Consider the following 20,601-nt stretch of genomic DNA (forward strand, 5'->3'; position numbering starts at 1 on the left):
GTTAAAAAGAATTTTCTAAAATCATGTTAATTAAGTTAAAAATTGAATATGAGTGTGAGCGTAGGAACGGGATAAAAGGGCTTATTTTCTATGATTTAATTGCTTCAATTTGTTGAGACCTATTATGCCGAATGTTGTCTATCGAGGCTATGAATGATGTTCCCAAGGGCTCGCAACGAGCGCCATGTTTACATGATAACCACGTTACCCACGAGTATTATGCCCTTGTCGATGACTTATGAATGTTTTCTTTCTTAGTAGAGAAAATTTGACATAGAAATTGTTCTATGGTGATTAGAGAAAGTTGGGTTCTAGCTGACTTAATAGCCTTCGACCTATCTAGTTTGATGTAATTTATGGGAATGAATTGGCTGACTGAGTATGAAGCTAACATTAATTGTTTGGGGCATAGTGTGACCGAAATGGAAAATGAGGATAGGATTTCGTCCCAAAAGTTAGTGAAGAAAACCAACGATTCAAATTGTCTCTGCTTTGAAAACCCCTAATGACTGATGGTGAGTTTTTCTGGTTATCCTTGTAGTGTTGTCGAACACCACCCACTGACACAGCTATCGTTTGTGAATATGTTTTCCAGAAAAGAAACCTAGTATGCCTCCACCGAGAGAATTAGACTTTAGCATTAAAGTAATCACAAGATCCACCCCGATTCCTAAAGAACCTATAGAATGACAACAACTGAGTTGCAAAGAATTGAAGAAACAATTAGATGATTTACTTGGACAAGAGTATATTCCACTGAGTGCTTCACTTTTGGGATCCCTATCATATTTGTTAGGAAAAATGGTGGAACTTTGAGGTTATGCATAGACTATAAAGGATTAAACGAGATTATTATTAGGAACAAATATTATTACCCCTCATCGATGATCTGTTTGACCAACTTCGAAGTGCAGATATATTTTCAAGAATATATTTGAGGTCGTAGTACGATAAACCTTGCATTAAACTTGAGGATATTCCAAGGACAACCTTTAGATACAACTATGATTAACATAAGTTTGTTGTGATGCCATTTGGATTAACCAATGCGCCAGCTGTATTTATGGATTTGATGAACCATATTTTTTTTCAACCATACCTTGATAAGTTTGTGGTTGTTTCCATTGATGACATTTTGGGTATATTCTAAGAGTAATGAGGAACATGAGGAGAATCTGAGGAAAGTGTTAGATATGTTGATTGAAAACAAATTATGTGCTGAGTTGTCAAAGTGTAAATTCTGGCTTAAGGAAATATCGTTTTAGGTCATATTATTTCTGAGATAGGTGTATCCGTAAGTTATGAGAAAGTAAAAGAAATTGTGGAATATCCTGGACCAACCAATGTCCCTCAAGTATGAAGTTTTATGGGTTTAGCTGGAGATTATCGAAGATTTATTTAAGATTTCTCTAAGGTTGCCTTACCCACAATCCGATTGGTCAGAAAGAATATCAAATTTATGGGGAATGATGGTTGTGAATCTGCAATTCGAGAACTTAAGAGATGTATCACCATTGCCTATCACCTTGCCTTCCATCTGCAACTGAGAGATTTGTTGTTTATAGTAATACTTCTAAACATGGAATAGGATGTGTCAAAATGGAAAAGGAAAGTCGTAGATGATGCTTTTCGCCAACTTAAAGCCCCTGAATAGAACTACCTTACTTATGATCTTGGTATACAATACTCTACTAGAAAAGCTAATGTTATTGTAGATGCTTTGAGTCAAAGTCTACCTTTTTCTGAGCCAACCAAGATGATATGTAAGACATGAAATCTGTGTTCATTAAGAATAAAGGAAATGTTTAAGTGCGTTAGTAACGAGGCCAACTGTGAATTATTAAGGATTTGCGATAGTAACAAATTAATGATCGTTGTGGAAGTCATGACCATTAGATTCGAGATTATTTTGAGCTATCACCATCAGCTACACGTACTAAAAGATCGTCTATTGACAATGAACATGGAACCAACAACATTGTTAGCATTCCTCAGAAAAAGCCATGATTGGAGTAGATTCTATGACAACACCGCATGAAAAAGGCAGAAATGTTACCAACGGTCCTTGTCATTCTCTTTTCTAATTATTGTGTGTGATACTCGTTGATATTCCTTCATTTATTATCATACATGTTTAGAGTTTATACCAAATAGGTTGACATGGGTAGGATAATGAGTACTAAGTAACCTGAAAGTTCAGGCATATTTAGAGGATGTAATGAAAGGATGTTAGGTTGGAGATTATGAAGAAGATTGACATTTATGCGTATGTGAGAATAAGAGTAAATTACTCCAATGACTAAGAGATAAAAGGTCGGAATTGAAAATTTTATCAGACAACTAGGGAAAGGAACATTTTAGATGCCTATAGCAAGTGCGTGAATATATTTCAAGGAGAATATATGATAGACCCCTTTAGAGAAAACAAGATTTTGGGTTTCACCCTATCATTGTGTCGTGAGATGAGTTGATTTGAGGTAATCATTTGAAGAACGATAACATAAAGAAGTCACTTGGGAACCCCGATCTTATGTGCAAGAAACGATAATGTATGAGTATTATAGAGGATCAAGATAAGTTACCATTATGTGTCATATATCTGGTATCAATGGAATTAGTTTAAAAGTATTTTTGAAGGTTCGTTGAGCTATTAAAATATACTAGAGGTTGTAAACCAAATACCATAAAGTTAACTGAAATTATTTTGGGATTATCAATTATATGTGAGATCTTGATGAATCATATTTAAGACCCGTGCTTCGATATATTTAGTAAACCTACCTACGGATAGTTTAAGAATTATATATGTAAAACCCTAAGGAACAAATTTGAGGGAAATACAGGAGTTCGCGAAGTTTTAAATATGTCAAGTTGGCAAGAAAGTAGTTTCGAAGGCTATGAAATGGTAATCTAGGGTGAACAACCTAGACTAATCTATGCTAAAGTATTTACCGCATATTTTGAGTATATGTAGAGACCTCAACCAGGCCATGTTCAAGGACCGAGTCACGTGATTTGGGTTGAGCCTCCATTGTTGAAAGAATTTGACTTAGGCGAGAGAATGTTGAACATCATTGTGTTAAAGTGAAATCAAAGAAATGCATGTTGAAGGACTAAAGGATGATTGATATGCCTCTATTAAGAAAGCTAAGAAGTTATCAATAATTGGTCTATCAATAAGGTTGAATGATAAAGTACCGAAAGAGCACGAGTTCGTATTGTATAAGTGGCGAATCACAAATTAAATCAAGGTTATTCAAGGTTTCAAAGCGTTCAAGTTATGGTTGATTTTCGAGTTACCTTTCCGCACCCTTCATAATGATTGTTTTGTGGATCAGATATGTTAGGGAAGCTAAGCTAGAAATTTTAAAGTTATGCAAGAATAATATGCGGGACCCAACAAGATTTATGGTGAAAAATATGAAATTGAGTTTACACATGAAGCTTTGAGGATTGTACAACAAATAAGTTATCCAGAATTAAGTTGTCAATATGGTTGACGATATCAATGAATGTTATGAAGTTCGAAAAGAATTATGAATGATTGAGGAATGCAATGTAATTGAGAATGGAATATCGACAAAATGATTTGTCAGTAAAACCAGGTAGTCTGAACTAAGTTTTTTGCGAGCTAGATTGTTTCTAGTAAAGGCACGCTCGATGGCTTAGCATTATCAACAAAATCCGAGGTTTGTCGACTTAGAATATAAAAGATAACTAACAAAGTCATATGCCTAGCGATGTATTCCTAGTCACATGATTGGACTCGAACCCCTGCAACGAACGTAGTTAATAAGATTATTTAATGTAGAAGAAAAGATAGAAGATCGAAATCAAAACGAATCAAGTAATGAAAGTCAACGACAAGACTCATGCAGCAAAGGAGCCCAATAACAAATGAAAGCGAAACATCTTCAAATAGTCGCTTAAGAACGAAATTATGAACGAATCACTATGTTTTCCGTGAATATGAAATGTATCAACGATGCTTATGCGTGAAATCAAATGATTGGTTATGATATGTTTTCAATTAGTGAATGACGAATAAAACGGTTAAATATGACTCGTATGATTTTAAGAATGGCAAGTTCGACTGAACTCCAGTTTCGAGGAAGAAACTTTTTCTAAGGGGGTAAGAATGTAATACCCCGAAATTTTAAATTCGATTTATTAAAATTAAAAATATTTATTAACTTGATTTCGTTTTAATTAAATTATGAATAATCGAATTTCGTTATTTTAATCATTTTTACGATTTATTTTAAACGATAAATTTATAAACTAAAATTAAGTATTTTTCGTTAACGATAATTTATTTATTTTTAAGGAATTATTTTAATTAAACATTTTTTATTTTTAGCAATTTCTGAAAATTAATTACAATTTCTGAATTTTGCCAAATATTGTGAAATTATTATAAAAAAAAAAAGAAATGTCTGCTTTATTTCCTTGCTCCCCACGCAAAACCAGGAAGACAAAAACTCCCTTCCTTCCCTCAATTCAGTCCATGTTCATTCCTTCTTCTTCACATCACCTATTTACAAATTCAACTTCAGTTTCAGAATTGAATCTCAATGTCAAAAACCAATTCCAATTTTTATCTCACTTCTTTTGTTCTTCTCTGATTTGAATCACCAACACCAACAACCACCCACAACCACCATTATTCACCTCCGTCTGCCACCACTGCCTACCACCTACCGACCATCAACACCACCCCCACCACCTTCGACCCCCGCCAGCACCACCACACGCCCCACCGTCTCCCTTCTCCTCTCCCACGAATCCCCCTGCTCCCTCCCCTGTTTCTTTTTCTCTGTTCTTGCTCGCACTACCACCAACGCCACCACAACCAGCATCCATCCCTACCACTCTGCTTCTCCGGTCGACCACCACCACCACCACGCAGCAAAACCACCTCTCAGCCCCGCCTTTTCTCGTTCCCTCTCGCACTCCCCTCCTTTTTCTCCCTCTTATCCGCGAACCGCAACCACGCGGCCAGCATCGCCCAGCCACGCCGGCGCTTCCCGTTGACGACCACCAAGCCCAGCCACCTCCCCTTCCTCTCCTTCCCCCTTCATTCCCCCTTGAGCCGTGCACCCCCTTCCCCTGTCGTGCCTTCTCCAAAAAACCAAAACAGAAATCCAATTTTTAAAACTTTTGTTTTTATTTTTACCTCAAATCCAAAGGTTGGGCCAATTGAATTGGGCCTTTGGTAAGTTAAGATCTGAAATTTGCATTTTCAGATTTTCTCATTATAAACTTGTATGACTTAATAAATTTGATAATTTAGTTAATTTCTAATAAAACTATTTATTATTTTTAAGGTCTTATTATCAATTTTTATGAAAATAAGATTCTAGTTTTATCTATTAAAATGGAATTTAAATAATATTTTTATTAAAATCGATTCATAAAATATACATGTATTTTGATCGCAAATTCGATTAATAATAATATTTCTTTAAAATTTTGAAGTTATATTTTATTAAAATTCGTTATTTTCAAATTCATTACTTATAAAATTTATAATTTACAAAATATTGATTTTTATTGATCGATTTAGTACTAATTCAATCATTCATTATTTTGAAAGAAATTGGACTCGGAGCTCAGGACGAACGAACCAAGGAAAATCCTTAGCAAAATCGTGGAAGTGAGGTAACGGCTATTGCTAGTACCCGCAATTCCCTTATAAATGCGTTTATGAAATTACAATGTTATGATTGATTTATAAACTGAATGTTTTGACATGTTTTATGAATTGCGGGAAATGCAATGTGATTTGATTGAATAATTTATTATAATATGATTTGATGGAATTATTCCTTTTCTTTATGATTGATTATAAAATGCTATGATGATTGATTGAATTTCTTATAAAATGCTGTTTATAAGAAACCAGGAAAGAAAGGATGTTTGATCTTATGATCCAAAGGAATTACGTTACTTCAACTGAAGTAAAAAGACTAAAATGTAAAATTAAACGAAACATGATAAATGAAAGTGAAATTCCTAGTCCGTTTGGCAGTATATGTTCACAGGTTACGATTCTCGGTCATGCATGTACCCATGGGGCATCCGATTCTCATGTTTTTAGGCCAAGGCCCCATGTTTATGGACAGCTGTCCATCGTGGAAGACTTTCCACCATGTCATACTTGCCACGACTAGCATGTGCACCCTAAAGCTGAAAATGAATTAAATAAAGGACTTTATAAAATGTTTTACATTATTCTATTCTCCCTGTGTTATTAAATAAAATGGATTGAAATGAATTTACGTTGCTAGAATAGTTCGTTACTGAGTCTTCGGCTCACCGTTATTTTGTTTTCTGTTTTAGGTACTGCTGGGAACGATGGGAACGAGTAGTGGCGAGGATTTCACTTTAATAATATTCACGTAGTTCATGCTTAAGGATTTAATAGTTTATTCAAAGACTTTTAATAAATTACATACTTTTATTTTGGTAATATAAATGATTATTATATAAATTTTGGGATTTAATAGCTTATGATTGATGGTTGCCTTGTAATTCCCAAGAGGGAGTTACGGCAGGTAATGTCCCGACCAAATTAGGTTAATTCCGCTGCTAAGTACGATTTAATTCTTGGATTAGAGTTCGGTGTGTTACACCTTGCCCCCCCTTGTCTTTCTTGGATACCCAAGTTCAGTTCGATAAAGCTTTACGTACCTCCTTGGATAAGATTGTTACTGCTTCAGGGTCGGGTTTTGGTGACTTGCAATGATGGCTCGCCACTCTCCTAATCAAGTTGGGCGGTCTTGGCATCTTTTCTGCTGGGGATGTAATCCGTTATGATTTTTTTGTTTCCCTCCTTCAAACGAGCACACTACAGGTCAAGATTCTGTTGAACACGAGTATTGTCTCCTCCGGCTCTTCTTTTCAAAATGTTCTTGATGATTTCAATGCTTTTTGCAACGTCGATGCTCTCTCTGTCTCTCACCATTGGATCCTCTGCCCCCTTAATGATGAAAATCATGGCAAAGTGTTACTTTGGTGTCATTGAGAAAAACCTCGTTGCTATGTACATGCTTAGCCCAAGGTAGGTTGCGGTTATTAGTTGTATTCGTGCCCCGCACGCTCAAGATTTTCTGTTTACCATCCATGTTAATGGCCTGGGGAACACGATCAACCATCGTCAATTCCGTTTGTGTTATGTTATATGCTCATGATACCTCTGTTGCAATGCTCCCAGGACGGACCAATGGGGAGATCATATTGTCCACTGCTTTAGTGAAGTGGGAGTGAAGTTCAGGCATAATTTGGTGTGCGATATTCTTTTTGATATTTTCTCCAAAGTTGGGATTGTGGTATGTAAGGAGGCTCTCATGGGATTCCTAGGAAGGATATTAGGCATGTAGACCTTTTTACTGTTTAATTGGTACCGAGGTAAAGATGCATATTTGGATGTGACCGACATCTTCCCCTTTGTTGGTATGGGGTGATAACTCTTTGGCTCTGGGGATGGCCTTGCACAATGTTGTGGAAAAGAAAAAGAAGAAGTATGCGTCCAAAAGTGAGGAGAATGATTACAAGTTTATCCCTTTGGATCTATGTTCGAGGAATTGGATAAAGAGGTTTGGACACGCTTTCAAGTATCAAGTCTCTATCTAATAGTCACTCTAACAATGTTAAAAGTGGTGCATTTATCTTTCACCTATTGAGGTTTTGCATTCAGAAAATGGTGGGATCATAACTTGTTTTTAAACTCTCATCCAACTTTATGAAAAGAAAAAGAAGAAGTATGCGTCCAACTTTAATAATAATAATAATAATAATAATAATAATAATAATAATAATAACAATAATAATAATAATAATAATAATAATAATAATAATAATAATAATAATTATAATAATTATAATAATAATAATAATAATAATAATAATAAGAATAATAATAATAATAATAATAATAATAATAATAAGAAGAAGAAGAACTGGGGTCCTTTCAACGTCGATCCTTTGAAAATTAGGCGATTAGGGCACGTTCACGTGCGTTTAGGGTCCTTTCAACGTCGATCATCCGGAGGCTCCGGCGTCGGCGTCGGCGGTCCCGTGTCAGGCGACGGTGGTCAAGTGTCAGGCGTGGCAATCTGACTGTGTTGCTCTTGGTTTCGTGCTCGACGGTTTTGATCAGGTTCGTGTGAAGGGTGCGGTTTTACTCTTCGATTGGTTTGCTCAAGTGGTGTACATTCGTCGAGTGGTTGCTTGTGGTTTCGGGCTGTGTTTACAAGTGGTATCAGGTGTCTACCGGCGGTTTGCAGGAGGTTTTCGGTTGTGGTATCAGGTGTTTACAGGCGGTTTGCAGGGGGTTTTTCATGGAGTTTCGGGCTGCGTTTGCAGGAGGTTTTTCAGGCGGTGCAGGCGGTTTTTCAAGCGGTGTTGTGTAGGTGGTGCAGGCGGTTTTGTTTGTGACGTTCGTTTTCCGGTGGTACAGCAGGCGGTTATTATTTGTGACGTTCGTTTTCAGGCAGTTTCAGTCTCCAGCAGTTTCAGTCAGTCGGATTGGCAGTGTTTGGTGCTAGAAGTGTTTGGCAGTGTTTGACTGTGTTTGAGGCCTTGTAGGTGTAGGTGTTTGGTCATTGTATGGTGGTCAGTGTCTGTTTCCGGCAGTTTGGCAGTTTCGGTGGGTTCCGTTTCACATTCAGTGCGGTTGGAGTGCTTTGATATGGCGGCTTCTGTGGAGACGTTTCATTGCCCATTTGTGGGTATTAGGGGGTGCCAGGATGGAGGTGGGCGTGGTTTGGTGAGGAGTTCTCTGATCACTCACTTACGGGATCGTCATTGTTGCTCTAGTGTGCGGGATGTAACCCGTCATTCCCTTACTACCAATTTGCAGGTTTTTTCTACGGCTGAGGTGACCTTTCGTCGTATGGGTATTTGGCTATGTGGAGATTGTTTCAAGACACATACTCAACGTACTAGGTGTCGACATGGCAGTGGTTCTAGTACTGTTTTTGTGGACCCACCTGATTCTGGGGATGGTATTTTTCGTTTTATTCTCTATGGGATTCAAAAACCACAAGCTCCTACTTCCGAGCTGTCTGCTTCTGATGCGCCTTGAGAACATCATTTTTCTTTTGATGTTGCTCTGCTAGACACTTTATGGTCTAAGGGATTGCGTTCTGTGAAATCCATCCCTCCCAAATGTCGTTTGGGTTTTTCGCGAGTTCTAAAAGGGGCGCTTGATAAGGTGATTTGCAGACCAGATGACATCGCTTGTTGGGTTCAGTTGCTTGTGTTACCTCTTTGTGTCCTCACGACTTTATCACCGCGAAGTAATCGTGAGTGTTCCTCTGGTGTTAGGCGGCGTCGACAGGAAGAGCGTATCACCTCTGCTATTCGTTCTTGGGGTGAGCCTGGTGGTTCTGAGCAACTAGTCATAGAAACATTGGCTAGCGTGTCTCCATTGGATGTTGACGAAGACCATGATTTGGCGGAGCGTAATATTAAGCAATGCAAGAGAAAGATTTCTGACGGTCACTACACTGCTGTTGTTAGAGTTCTTTCGTCCTCAGGTCTTTCCCTTACAGTGATGCTACTCTTGCAGATTTGCAAGCAAAACACCCTTCTTTTCCGGTCCCTACCTTACCGGATATCCCTGTTGATCATCACCTTACTGCTTCCTCCGCTGTTGTGTTGGAGCAGATTAGGGGCTTTCCGCGTGGTACTTCGTGCCGTAGAGATGGCTTGTGTGCTCAACACCTTTTAGATTGCTTGGGTGGTGCGGCTGTAGCTGTTTCTGATGAGTTGGTGGATGCTATTACTCAGGTACTTAATCTCTTTCTTGCTGGAAAGTGTCCTGGTGAGCTTGGAAGATATATTGCTAGTGCTCCTCTTACGCCACTTGTTAAGCCTGGTGGTGGTATTCGGCCTATTGTTGTGGGCACTATTTGTAGGCGCCTTGTTTCTAAGGTCGGGCACTACTACAAAATAGGCTTATAGCAACGGCAATAAACAGTTACCATAGATCAATTAACCGTTGCAATAGGCCTATAGCAACGGTTAAAAAACCGTTACCAATAGGGGGCGTTGCTATAAGTTTATGGCAACAGTTTCCCGGTTTTAGGCAACAATTATGATAAACTGTTGCCATAATTAACTATAGGCAACGCTTTTTATAGGCAACACTTTTAACCTAAGGCAACAGTTATTCAACAACTTAAGCCAACATTTACACGTTTAAGGCAACGGTTTTTGCTAACTTAAGGCAACACTTATTAGTTGGTTGTTGGTTGGAGTTTAAAACTAAAGCAACACTTACTTACACTTATGGTAACACATCTAATTGTACCTATAGCAACATTTTCTATCGAGTTATGGCAACACTTTTAGTTTTAGTTATAGCAACACTTTCAATCGAGCTTATGGTAACGCTTTCAATTAAGCTTATGGCAACACTTTCAATTGCGCTTATGGCAACACTTTCAATTGAGCTTACAGCAACGGTTTCAATTTAGCTTATGGCAACGCTTTAAATTGAGTTTATATGCTTTCAATTTATCTATAGCTACATTCTCAAATGGATTTAGTTATCCATATACCTGTAATACAAAGCTTTCAATTGATCTATAGCTACATTCTCAAATGGATTTAGTTATCCATATACCTGTAATACAAAGTTTTCAATTGATCTATAGCTATATTCTCAATGGATTTAGTTATCCATATACCTGTAATAAATGTCAACTACATATAATAAGATTTTCATAACAAATAAGTTAAAATTTTGTAAATTCATAAGAATAATAATATCTATTACAATTGTCTGAATGGTTCAAAAAATGTTCTAAAACTACCTCCATTAAAATTAAATAATCCTGCAATAATCTCTATACGTTAGCTTTATTTCTTAAAACCTGTCTAATATTTATGTTCCCTATAAATCTCCACATATTTAAAGTAGCTCATACTTCTTGACTATATGCACCATCCTGCACAACAAACAAATCAAGTATAACATTTTAATAAGAATTCAATATCAATGAACAAAATCCAAATATTTAAGAAAGAAGAAGCTCAACATGAATGACAAAAGATAAACCTTAAAAAATAGGAATGAACTTGTTAACCAAATAAGTTTACAAAGGCAACCTATGATATACAACAAGCTAAGATTTTTGCAAAACAAAAGAAAAAAGAGGTCAACTTCATGCAGTCCTTAAAACTGGTTCTATATGCCATTTCACAAACACAGTAGGCACCAATCAACAGCCCATATGGCGATAAGCACCTTATGGCATTTATGCTAAAGCACAAAACAGAAGGGACATTCATGGAGTAATTATGGTGAAATCGTCCAAGTACATGGTGAAATTACCAATTAGGACCATTCAAAGCTCATTCCTTTTTCTGAGTGGGGCAATTGTTTAGTTGGAAAAAAACCCAAGTGATTGCTGCCCCATAAAAAAAAGGGCCATATTTGTTAGCAGTTGAAAGTTATCAGTTTATGACATCCAAACAATTCTCATGGACTCGTCTTTCAACAGATAAAGCCAAAACATAAATGAATCAAAACATATACTTTCTATTCTCAGTTTCATTTACCAACGATTAAGTTAAGTTAACAACATTCTCTTGCATTTGCTTAGTTGCAATGACGTGATACATCATTCGTATCAACAACTAGCTAGTTTTGTGGTCATATCACATTAATCCGTATCATATTACGGAGTACGTACTCCTTTATATACTTGGCTCAATGTATAGACACGAATTTCAGAAAGTGGTTACAGACTTATCACACTAATCACAGGTTATACATTAATAAACTTTCCCATAACTATATTTCTATACTGAACTCTCATTTTTCTACCATAACTATACGTCTATACTAAACTCTCATTTTAGGGAAAAACCGATAATTCATATTAATAATAGGGCCAATATTGAATACCCAACTCCAAAAATGGATCGATCAAACATATATTATGGACCCCATTGATCTTTGGTCCACCGGATCAGATATATGTACTTGTCAATTTATTGCATGAACATATTGTTGTACACCTTCAATCATTTCATGAACATATATAATGCCTTGATGAATTGATATGATAGCTTTCTAAACCTACTAAGGTTTGATCATTATTGATGTTCTTTGTATTATTTCACAATTTAGCATTCCTGCGTTTTGAAGGCAAAATACTGCGTTGTGGAACAGGTGCACAAAAATAAGGAGAAGGAATATTATGAATTAGAAAACATACCAGTAGGTAAGAAACCTATATGCTATGGACCATCTGCAGTGGCTGACACTATAGCTTTTGCAATCATTTGAGGTGTCAAACTAGGATTTTTTTGGCGTAGTTGTGCAATTGACAGAGCTATCACATCAAGAGTAATATTCTCTTGTTGACTTTCAAATTCCCTACGCATTTGTTGTAGTTTTAAGGCCTCTAATTCAAGTTCCTTTGACTTTCTTTGCATTTCAGCAGCTTCTGTAGCAACTTGTGCAGCATGGACTTCCTTTTCTTTTGCTAACTCGTCTTTTTCAGCACTTATATCCTTCTGCACATCAGCAATAACAGCAGTTTTAATGTTCTCCATGACTTCCTCTGGTAAAATCAAAGAAGTACTAGTTTTCTTCTCCTTCAGCTTCATACGAGTGACACCACGTCCAACTAACAGTTCTGATCCCCGACGTGTATTCCCCATTACTTCAACAAATGAATCCTTACGAGAATCACTGCTTTGTCCATCTTGCAAAGCTTCCAACTTCCTCATTGCTTGCTATATTAAAGAAAATAAGTTGGTTAATTCAATGTGTATGATACAATAGCTAGTTTGTATGTATATTAAAATACAAGAATTGTATAATAATTACTATCTTCTGTTCAGTATCATCATAAGGCCGATCATATGTTTTTCCTTCCTTTCGTCGTCGAGTCTCTTCAAACATCTTTCTTTTTGATGGTGCAACACCATCTTTCCGTAACTAAGAAATGAATTATAAGAAAAACAAAATATATCAGTTTTTCATTACAAAACCATTATAATTAAGCTCAATATGAATTGCATATCGCACCATCTCTTCATGCTTCATGGCGAAAGAAACAGGACCAACTGTGTGCATGTTGTCTAGTTCTCGACGATTTTCTGAATTCTGCAAACTTGTTTTCTAACAAAAGAAAAAACAAATAATGAGCATATCTTGAAACAGGTAATTTTAGAGAATTAGGTTATATTTTGAGTGTTGTATGAGGATATGAGCAGGTGTATTGTAATCATGCACCATGAAGACACTTCATCATATAGTCAAACCTTTCTTTTCTTTAAATTAAAAGATACAAAAACATCTGATGATTTTTTAAGAAGCCAACTATTCACTATTCTGCTCTTTTTTGTTTGTTTTTTGGGTAAAATAGAGATATTTTATTACCAAAGGGAAGAAAAAAAACCAACACAACAACCAAACAACGCAAAAGAGACAAAAGCTACGTGAGCACAACCCGCATCCCTAGCAGTAAACAACAATAAAGCAACAGCAACAGGACACAAAATTTAACCAGAAGCCCATCAACACACGCTGAACCAGGAACTAGAGCACTAGCCAACAGCAAACAAACCGCACTCAGCAGAAACACTAGCTGAACTAAGAAAACAGACTGACTGCACCTAAACACCAGATCCAGGGAGAAAACCAGGAATAAGACAACACAAAAAAAACTGAATGCAGACACAACAGAACAACATTTGCAGCCTGCCAAAGCTAGCAGCCTGAAACCAGACCAGCACTACCCAAAAGCCCCTGCAGAAGCAACAGAACTGTGTCCGCAACTAAACGAACAGAAGCAAAACTCAACCAGCAGAGACCAAAATTAAGGCACTAAGCCAGAGAGTTTAGGATAGTGGAGGCATCTGATATAAGTATTGAGCTGAATCTGCTTCAGTAATAGAGATTCATCAGTTTGTACATTCTGAAAACGCCTGAGATTCATCTCCCTCCAAATTGTATAAACAGTAATACTAAGTAGCATTATTTCTGTTATATCCAGCAGGGTACCAGACATACCAAACATGAAAGAAAATCGAAAGAAAATCAAAAAAAATATCTAGGCAGCATCCTAATATGACTCCAAGCTTAACAAAAGAAAAAACAAATAATGAGCATGAAAGTAGAGCAAAATCATAATCATTTAGTACCTTTGCTGCGGTCGTCTCCCAATAAGCTAGGAGCGTCTTGTAGTGTTCTTCGGGCACTCTTTCTGGAACATCATTCAATCTATCTTCAAGATTGTCATACTTATAATAATGTTTTTTTTTCAGCGCACATTTGAATCCTCTCCAAGATTGATCAAGGGTGTCCATTACCCAATCTTGAGATTCAGGTGGAAGGATGTACTTGCTCTAAAATAATGATTTTTTTGTTATACATCAAAATATAACAAATAACATAAAAAGGAAAGAATTAAAGTGTAAGGATCGAGCTAGTAAAGTAAGACAATGAAGCTTACATTCACGAATTCCCATATTTTATCCTTATTTGGAACTGATTTCCAATTTGTATAAGTCAAGGGAGCCCAATTGTAGTCATGAGCAATGGTTCCTAAGAATCTGGTTAGCTCTTTCCTCGCCTTTTCAGGTCCAACTGGTTGTCCTTTCTCATTACAATAAATAGCAATACGGTCTTCCCATTTGCGAGCATGGACATCAAACAAATTTGTCGGGCCTCGACCTTTCTTTTTAGGACCTGCCATTAGTACACATACACGGCATAGAATCATTCATCGTGACTTGACGCCAAATAACATATTCTTTCATGCTCGGAATAACATTAAAATTGGTGATTTCGGCCTTGGTATGTTTCCACTTTTTTAACTAAGATAAATGATTGTATGAAAAAGTCATGGGGATAGTGGATTATACAACTTTTGCATGCTTTGCCTTCTGACTCTAATCATGTCAAAGAAAAAAAATCTAGTTTGAAACTAAAGAATAATAAGACCCATCTACCAGTTTAAGACCTTCAGGTAATTTAAAAAAATAATAAGACACAGAATTATGCTCCCCCTTATCAAACTGTCTCTGCCAATCAATCACAGAATTCTGCTCCACACCTCAGCTGAACACTAAAAAAACAAATGTTCCATAGTTTCCAGCTTGCTGTTGCATGACACATGACACACAGTTATAGAACACTGAAACACCCATTATCTTAACATGTCATCAGTATAAAGCCTTTTTTATTCATTTTTATCATAAGACTTAGCAGAACAAAATATATGATATGAACCAAAAAGGTGGTGTTTGAAAACAATAACCTTGTTGTGAGAGATCACTTTCTCCTTGGTTTTCCATTGGAACAATGGCAGAAAGTGGGCGCCTAGCTGTTTGTCGGTCTTGTTCCAATCGTTGCACTTCTTGCTGTAACTGTATACCCAGAAGGTAACTTTGTTTCTTTAATAACTTTAAGGAACAAATCCTTCTCTTCATTACCCATTGTATAAGGTGCCGGTGGAAATAACATGTGGTTGCCATCATCAGAAAGATAAGGGTGGAGATGTGGCTTTAGGCCAAGGGCCACTAAATCAAGACGCGCATTGTTGTGGTCCTTAGACTTTCCTGGAATGTCTAACAACGTGCCAACAATATTGTCAAAAACATTTTTCTCAATATGCATGACGTCAAGATTATGACGACATTTGATATTAGGCCAATATGACAATTGAAGAAAAGCTGGTTTCTTTTTCCATGGACCTTTACTTCCTCCACCTTTCTTTGGTTTCCCGAAATCATTTACAAAGTTCTCTAACTCATTTACTAGGTCAGTGCCTGATAACGGAGAAGGTCCACACCTATCCTCTGTTTCTCCATTAAATGATTTCTTATCCTTTCGCCATGGATGACTTGCATCAAGAAGCCTACGGGTGTCCATATAACAATTTTTTTTGCTGTGAGGCAAATATTTCGGTGTCACATCATGGTTACAATTAGGACATGCATAATTTCCTTTAGTAGACCATCCAGATAACATAGCGTAAGCCGGGAAATCATTTATCGTCCCCATTAAAGCAGCATGCAATTGAAATGATTGCTTTTTAAATGCATCATATGTCTCAACCCCATACTCCCATAATTCCTTCAGTTCATCAATCAACGGTTGCAAATAAACATCTATGTCATTTCCAGGAGACTTAGGGCCCGAAATTAACAAAGACAGCATAAAATATTCAGGTTTCATAGAAAACCAGGGTGGAAGGTTATAATTAATCAACACAACAGGCCATGTGCTATGAGCAACACTCATAGTTCGAAATGGATTAAATCCATCGCTGGCAAGAGCTAGTCGAACATTTCTTGGTTCCTTTTTAAAGTCAGGATACGTCTCATCAAAGTCCTTCCAAGATTGTGCATCTGCTGGATGTCTAATTTTGTCATCTTTTGTTCGCTCTTTATCATGCCAAACCATTGACTCAGCTGTTTTAGAACACATGAAAAGTCTTTGGAGTCTAGGCTTCAAAGGAAAATGCCTCAAAACCTTTGCAGGGACGTTCTTAGACTTCCACCTTGATGTTTCACACTTGGGACAAACATCAGCTCCTTCATACTCCTTCCTGTAAAGAATGCAATCGTTGGGACAAGCATGTATCTTTTTATAATCAAGACCCAAATCCTTGATTATATTCTTAGATTCGTTATAGGATTTTGGAAGTCGAGCCATAGGAAACGCCTCTCTTAATAACTCTAAGAGATCCCCAAAGGCCGCATTGCTTAAGCCATTAAGGACCTGGAAGAGAAATAAACGGATTATGAAGGATAACATTGAGAAAGTTTTACAACCCGGATAAAGCTCTTGCTTCCCTTCTTCTACTAGCTTATAAAACTTTCTAGCCTCCTCATTTGGCTCACTTGGAACACCTTGATCTCCATCTAAACCTTCTTCCACCTCAATAAAAGTATCATGTAATAAACCATCGATATCATCATATGTATTTTGATCATTAATTCCAGACATATCGTTACTTGTAGATGAAGATGCTTCCCTTTGAACGACCCACTCCCTGAATCCCTTTACAAATCCGTCAACAATCAAATGATCATAAATGACGTCTCTAGAATGGCAAAAACGCCTAGAACACTTTTTACAAGGGCAAAAGGTTTGTCCTCCAATAGCATCCTTTGCAAAATAACCATCAAGAAAAATATTCAAAGCAGCTTTAAAACCTTCTGACCCTCTAGGGAAGTTCATCCAATTTTGATCCATTGTTAAATATATTTCACAACGACAATGCCTAAATTACACAAAAAAAAGTCTATAGATCACAAAAAAGTCTATAAAAAGTCAAGAGATCTAGAGCATACAAAAACTGGAAAAGGGCATAAGAAGTAGAATAGGGAATCAATTCAAAACATCAACTTCAACATAGATACCAAAATAATTATGGGCAAAAATAACGAGTAACTTAAGTTACAACCAATTTAAATAACAAGTAATTTCAGTTACAACAAACCAAAAAATAATCAAAACGATAAAGTTAGTCAAAAACCCAATAAAGAAAGCACAAATCAATGAGTGGAAGTACCTTTGATTCCAAGAGAATTTTTGCCCAAAACCAACAGCAGTCAAAATGTGCTCAGTCTGCACCAGCTTAACGGAAGGGCTGCTTCATAGCAGAATTTCAAAATCAAAAAATCAATTCCAAAATAACAAGTACCAAAAACCAAGTTCAGAATCATTATTGTTGAATTAGAGAGTATGATATTGATCGAGCATATAAAAACAAGAACAGAGTCATAAATAAGTAAAATAGGGAATCGACACTATGGTTTTACTTGGAATTAATTAATTAGTATCCTTAACAACATACACGATACACAAAAACATTGCAATAAAAGCAATTCCCCAAGTGAGCTTTTCTCTCTTTGTCTACATCACAACTCAGTTACTCTTTTCAATTAATAGATAACAGTAGCCAAGACAGTCATGTTCTCCCAACCGTATCCTAAATATATCCCCCGCATTCAAGCTGCTGGCAATCAGATTGGAAAAAAACTAAGCAATAATAGTTTCTATTGATGTCAAAATATTGCACACCAACATCTGAAAATACAGAGTAGTTGTTTCACTTAGATATGGATAGTTCAATAACAACCAACTAGGACAGCAACCCAACTTACAAGAAGAACATATCAAGTTGAACAAACAAACCAGTGTTAAGTAGCATACCCAACAGCTACATTAGAACCAGACCCAACAACAGTGCAACATCAAACCCAGACCCAGAACCACAGCTACACCCAACCAGCTGCAAAACACACACAACCTAGCAAGAACAGCACAGTCTGCAGAAGCAGCAGAACCCCAACCAACTACACAAAACACAGCAGTTACCATACCTATCCATCAGACTATACCAACAACAACACATCATCAAAGAGCTAGCACCCAACACCTGAATAGAACGAAACCATCAGCCACGCACCAGCAACACCCAAGCACCCAAAAAAAAAAAAACTAGCAGCATCATATGTGAAGTTATTTGCTCGTGGCATTACTAATCAGGTCTGTGACTCTAAAAAGGGAAACACCGAATTTGAAGCATAGTGCAGTAGCATTTAGTATTAGAAATTTTAAGATTAAGAACTCATAGGAAACAAACTTGCATTTAGAAGAGAAATAGATGCAACTGCATACACAGAAGTAAGAACACAGAGGAACAAGTTCAGAAAACGAAGAAGGAGACATTAAAGAACAAATAAATTACAGCGGAAAGTACCAAAATTCAGAATAAAATCATCCAAAAATAACCATCGATCGATAATACAGTTGATTGATATTGTGGAATCAACAAAAACAAATTGTAAATAAATCATACGCACATAATAAAAATCAACAGAATTCCCGAATTAAGAAACAGACTCAAAACCACACAAAAAAATTCCAATTTTAACCAGTTAATTAAGCAGCATAATTCTGAAATTTTAGACAAAATTCGATGAAATATATACAAACTTACCTTGTATGTCCTTCTAGCCAATTCACAAAAGCAATTTGCGGGTTTCTACTTTTCTCCGATGCAAAGGACCCAATTCTTAATTCAGAAACGCTAATATCCAATTCGCCTGGCTTCGGGAAACGATGATGGAGAGGATTGACAAGAACGAATCAGGTGGAAGAGAACAGAGAAGAAGAACGAAGCAACGAAAGAGACGAAGGCTTTGGGTGAAACAGAAGGGTTTGGGACTTTGGGGTGAAACGTAAGGGTTTGGGATTGAAGGAGGGAAACCAAAAATAATTAGCGCTCAACAAAAAGTTCCAAAAACTTTTCAGCATTTTTAATTTTTGATTTTTAATTTTTAATGTTGTTTAGATATTTGACAAAAAAAACCGTTGCAATATTTCATCAAAATATTATATAAATAATCTGTTGCAATAAATAATTAAATTATACAACTGTTGCAATAGATTTTCTATAGTAACACTTTTCTAAAGTTAAAGTCTACTCAAATTAATAATTATTTAACTGTTGCAATAAGTATGATATAGCAACGCCATTGAAACTGTTGCATAAAAGGGCGTTGCTATAAGCCTATTTTGTAGTAGTGGGGGCTGCTTTGATTGGTCCGCGTTTAGGAAGCTACTTAGGAGGGCTTCAGTTTTGAGTTGGGGTTCCAGCAGGTGGTGAGTGAAGGAGATAAATGCCCTTGGTCCAAGTATGCATTCAATGTTAAGTCTAATAAATGCGGTTCAGTATTAATTAACAAGTTAATAATTCAGTGAGATCAAGTGAGCTGAATGCCTAGCTAGAGGCCGCTTCAGTTCAAGTGGAATTAATGATATTAATCCACAGCTTACTCTTGACTGAACCCGTAGGGTCACACAAATAGTACGTAAACGGATCAATTATTTAATGGCATTAAATACTCCATCTATGGATATTCGGAATCGACGGATCTTGGTTTCAGTGGGAGCTGAGATCGTCACAGGCAAGAAAAGAATACTCCGGAAACGATTATATTGCCGGAAACGGAAATATGGATCGTATCGGAAATATAAATATTATCCAAGTCGTAGATGTTGCCGGAAACGGAAACATGGTACGTATCGGAAAATATTATCGGAAATGGAAATATTGGCGGAATCGGAAATATTGCCGGAAACGGAAATATTGTCAGAATCGGAAATATTATCGGAATCGGAAAATAATTCCGGAAACGGAAATATTAAATATTTGTTCGAAACGGAAATTAATTCTGGAATCGGAAATATTAAATATTGTTCGTATCGGAAATGAATTCCGGAATCGAGAATTTAATCGGAAGCGTATCGTACGAATTAGCATCGGACGAGGCCTGCCAGACGAAGGCCCAGCACGAAGCCGGGCCATCGCCCATCAAGCCAAGCGCAACAACCACACGCCAAGCATGCGACCAGGCCCAGCCGAAGCTTGGGCGCGCGCGCGGGGCTGCGACGAGTGGGCTGGCGCTGTGCGTGGGCCGCAAGGCCTGCGTGCGGTGCTAGCGTATTACTCGAAGTGTGTTACTCGAATCCTAAGGCTACCGGGATTCGAAATATGATTAAATCCTAAAACTATTAGATAATGATTATTTAATTAGAGTCCTAGTAGGATTATA

At 37.0% G+C, this 20,601-nt stretch overlaps 1 protein-coding gene and 1 long non-coding RNA gene across 2 annotated transcripts; both read right to left on the reverse strand.

Moving 5' to 3' along the window:
- Positions 1–12,690: 12,690 nt before the first annotated feature.
- LOC130460650 (uncharacterized) lies at positions 12,691–14,293 on the reverse strand. Its single transcript, XR_008920577.1, has 3 exons — positions 14,170–14,293; positions 13,052–13,144; positions 12,691–12,961 (listed from the first exon to the last, which is right to left on the reverse strand). It is a non-coding gene; the product is annotated as an uncharacterized lncRNA (long non-coding RNA).
- A 1,056-nt stretch (positions 14,294–15,349) lies between these two features.
- LOC130461754 (uncharacterized) lies at positions 15,350–18,361 on the reverse strand. Its single transcript, XM_056829941.1, has 4 exons — positions 18,254–18,361; positions 18,145–18,200; positions 17,550–17,630; positions 15,350–17,258 (listed from the first exon to the last, which is right to left on the reverse strand). Exons 1-4 carry the CDS (start codon positions 18,359–18,361, stop codon positions 15,350–15,352), a joined length of 2,154 nt encoding a protein of 717 aa, XP_056685919.1.
- Positions 18,362–20,601: the final 2,240 nt, after the last annotated feature.

This window comes from Spinacia oleracea, chromosome 5 (assembly GCF_020520425.1).
Source record: "Spinacia oleracea cultivar Varoflay chromosome 5, BTI_SOV_V1, whole genome shotgun sequence".
In the NCBI taxonomy this organism is placed as follows: Eukaryota; Viridiplantae; Streptophyta; class Magnoliopsida; order Caryophyllales; family Amaranthaceae; genus Spinacia; species Spinacia oleracea.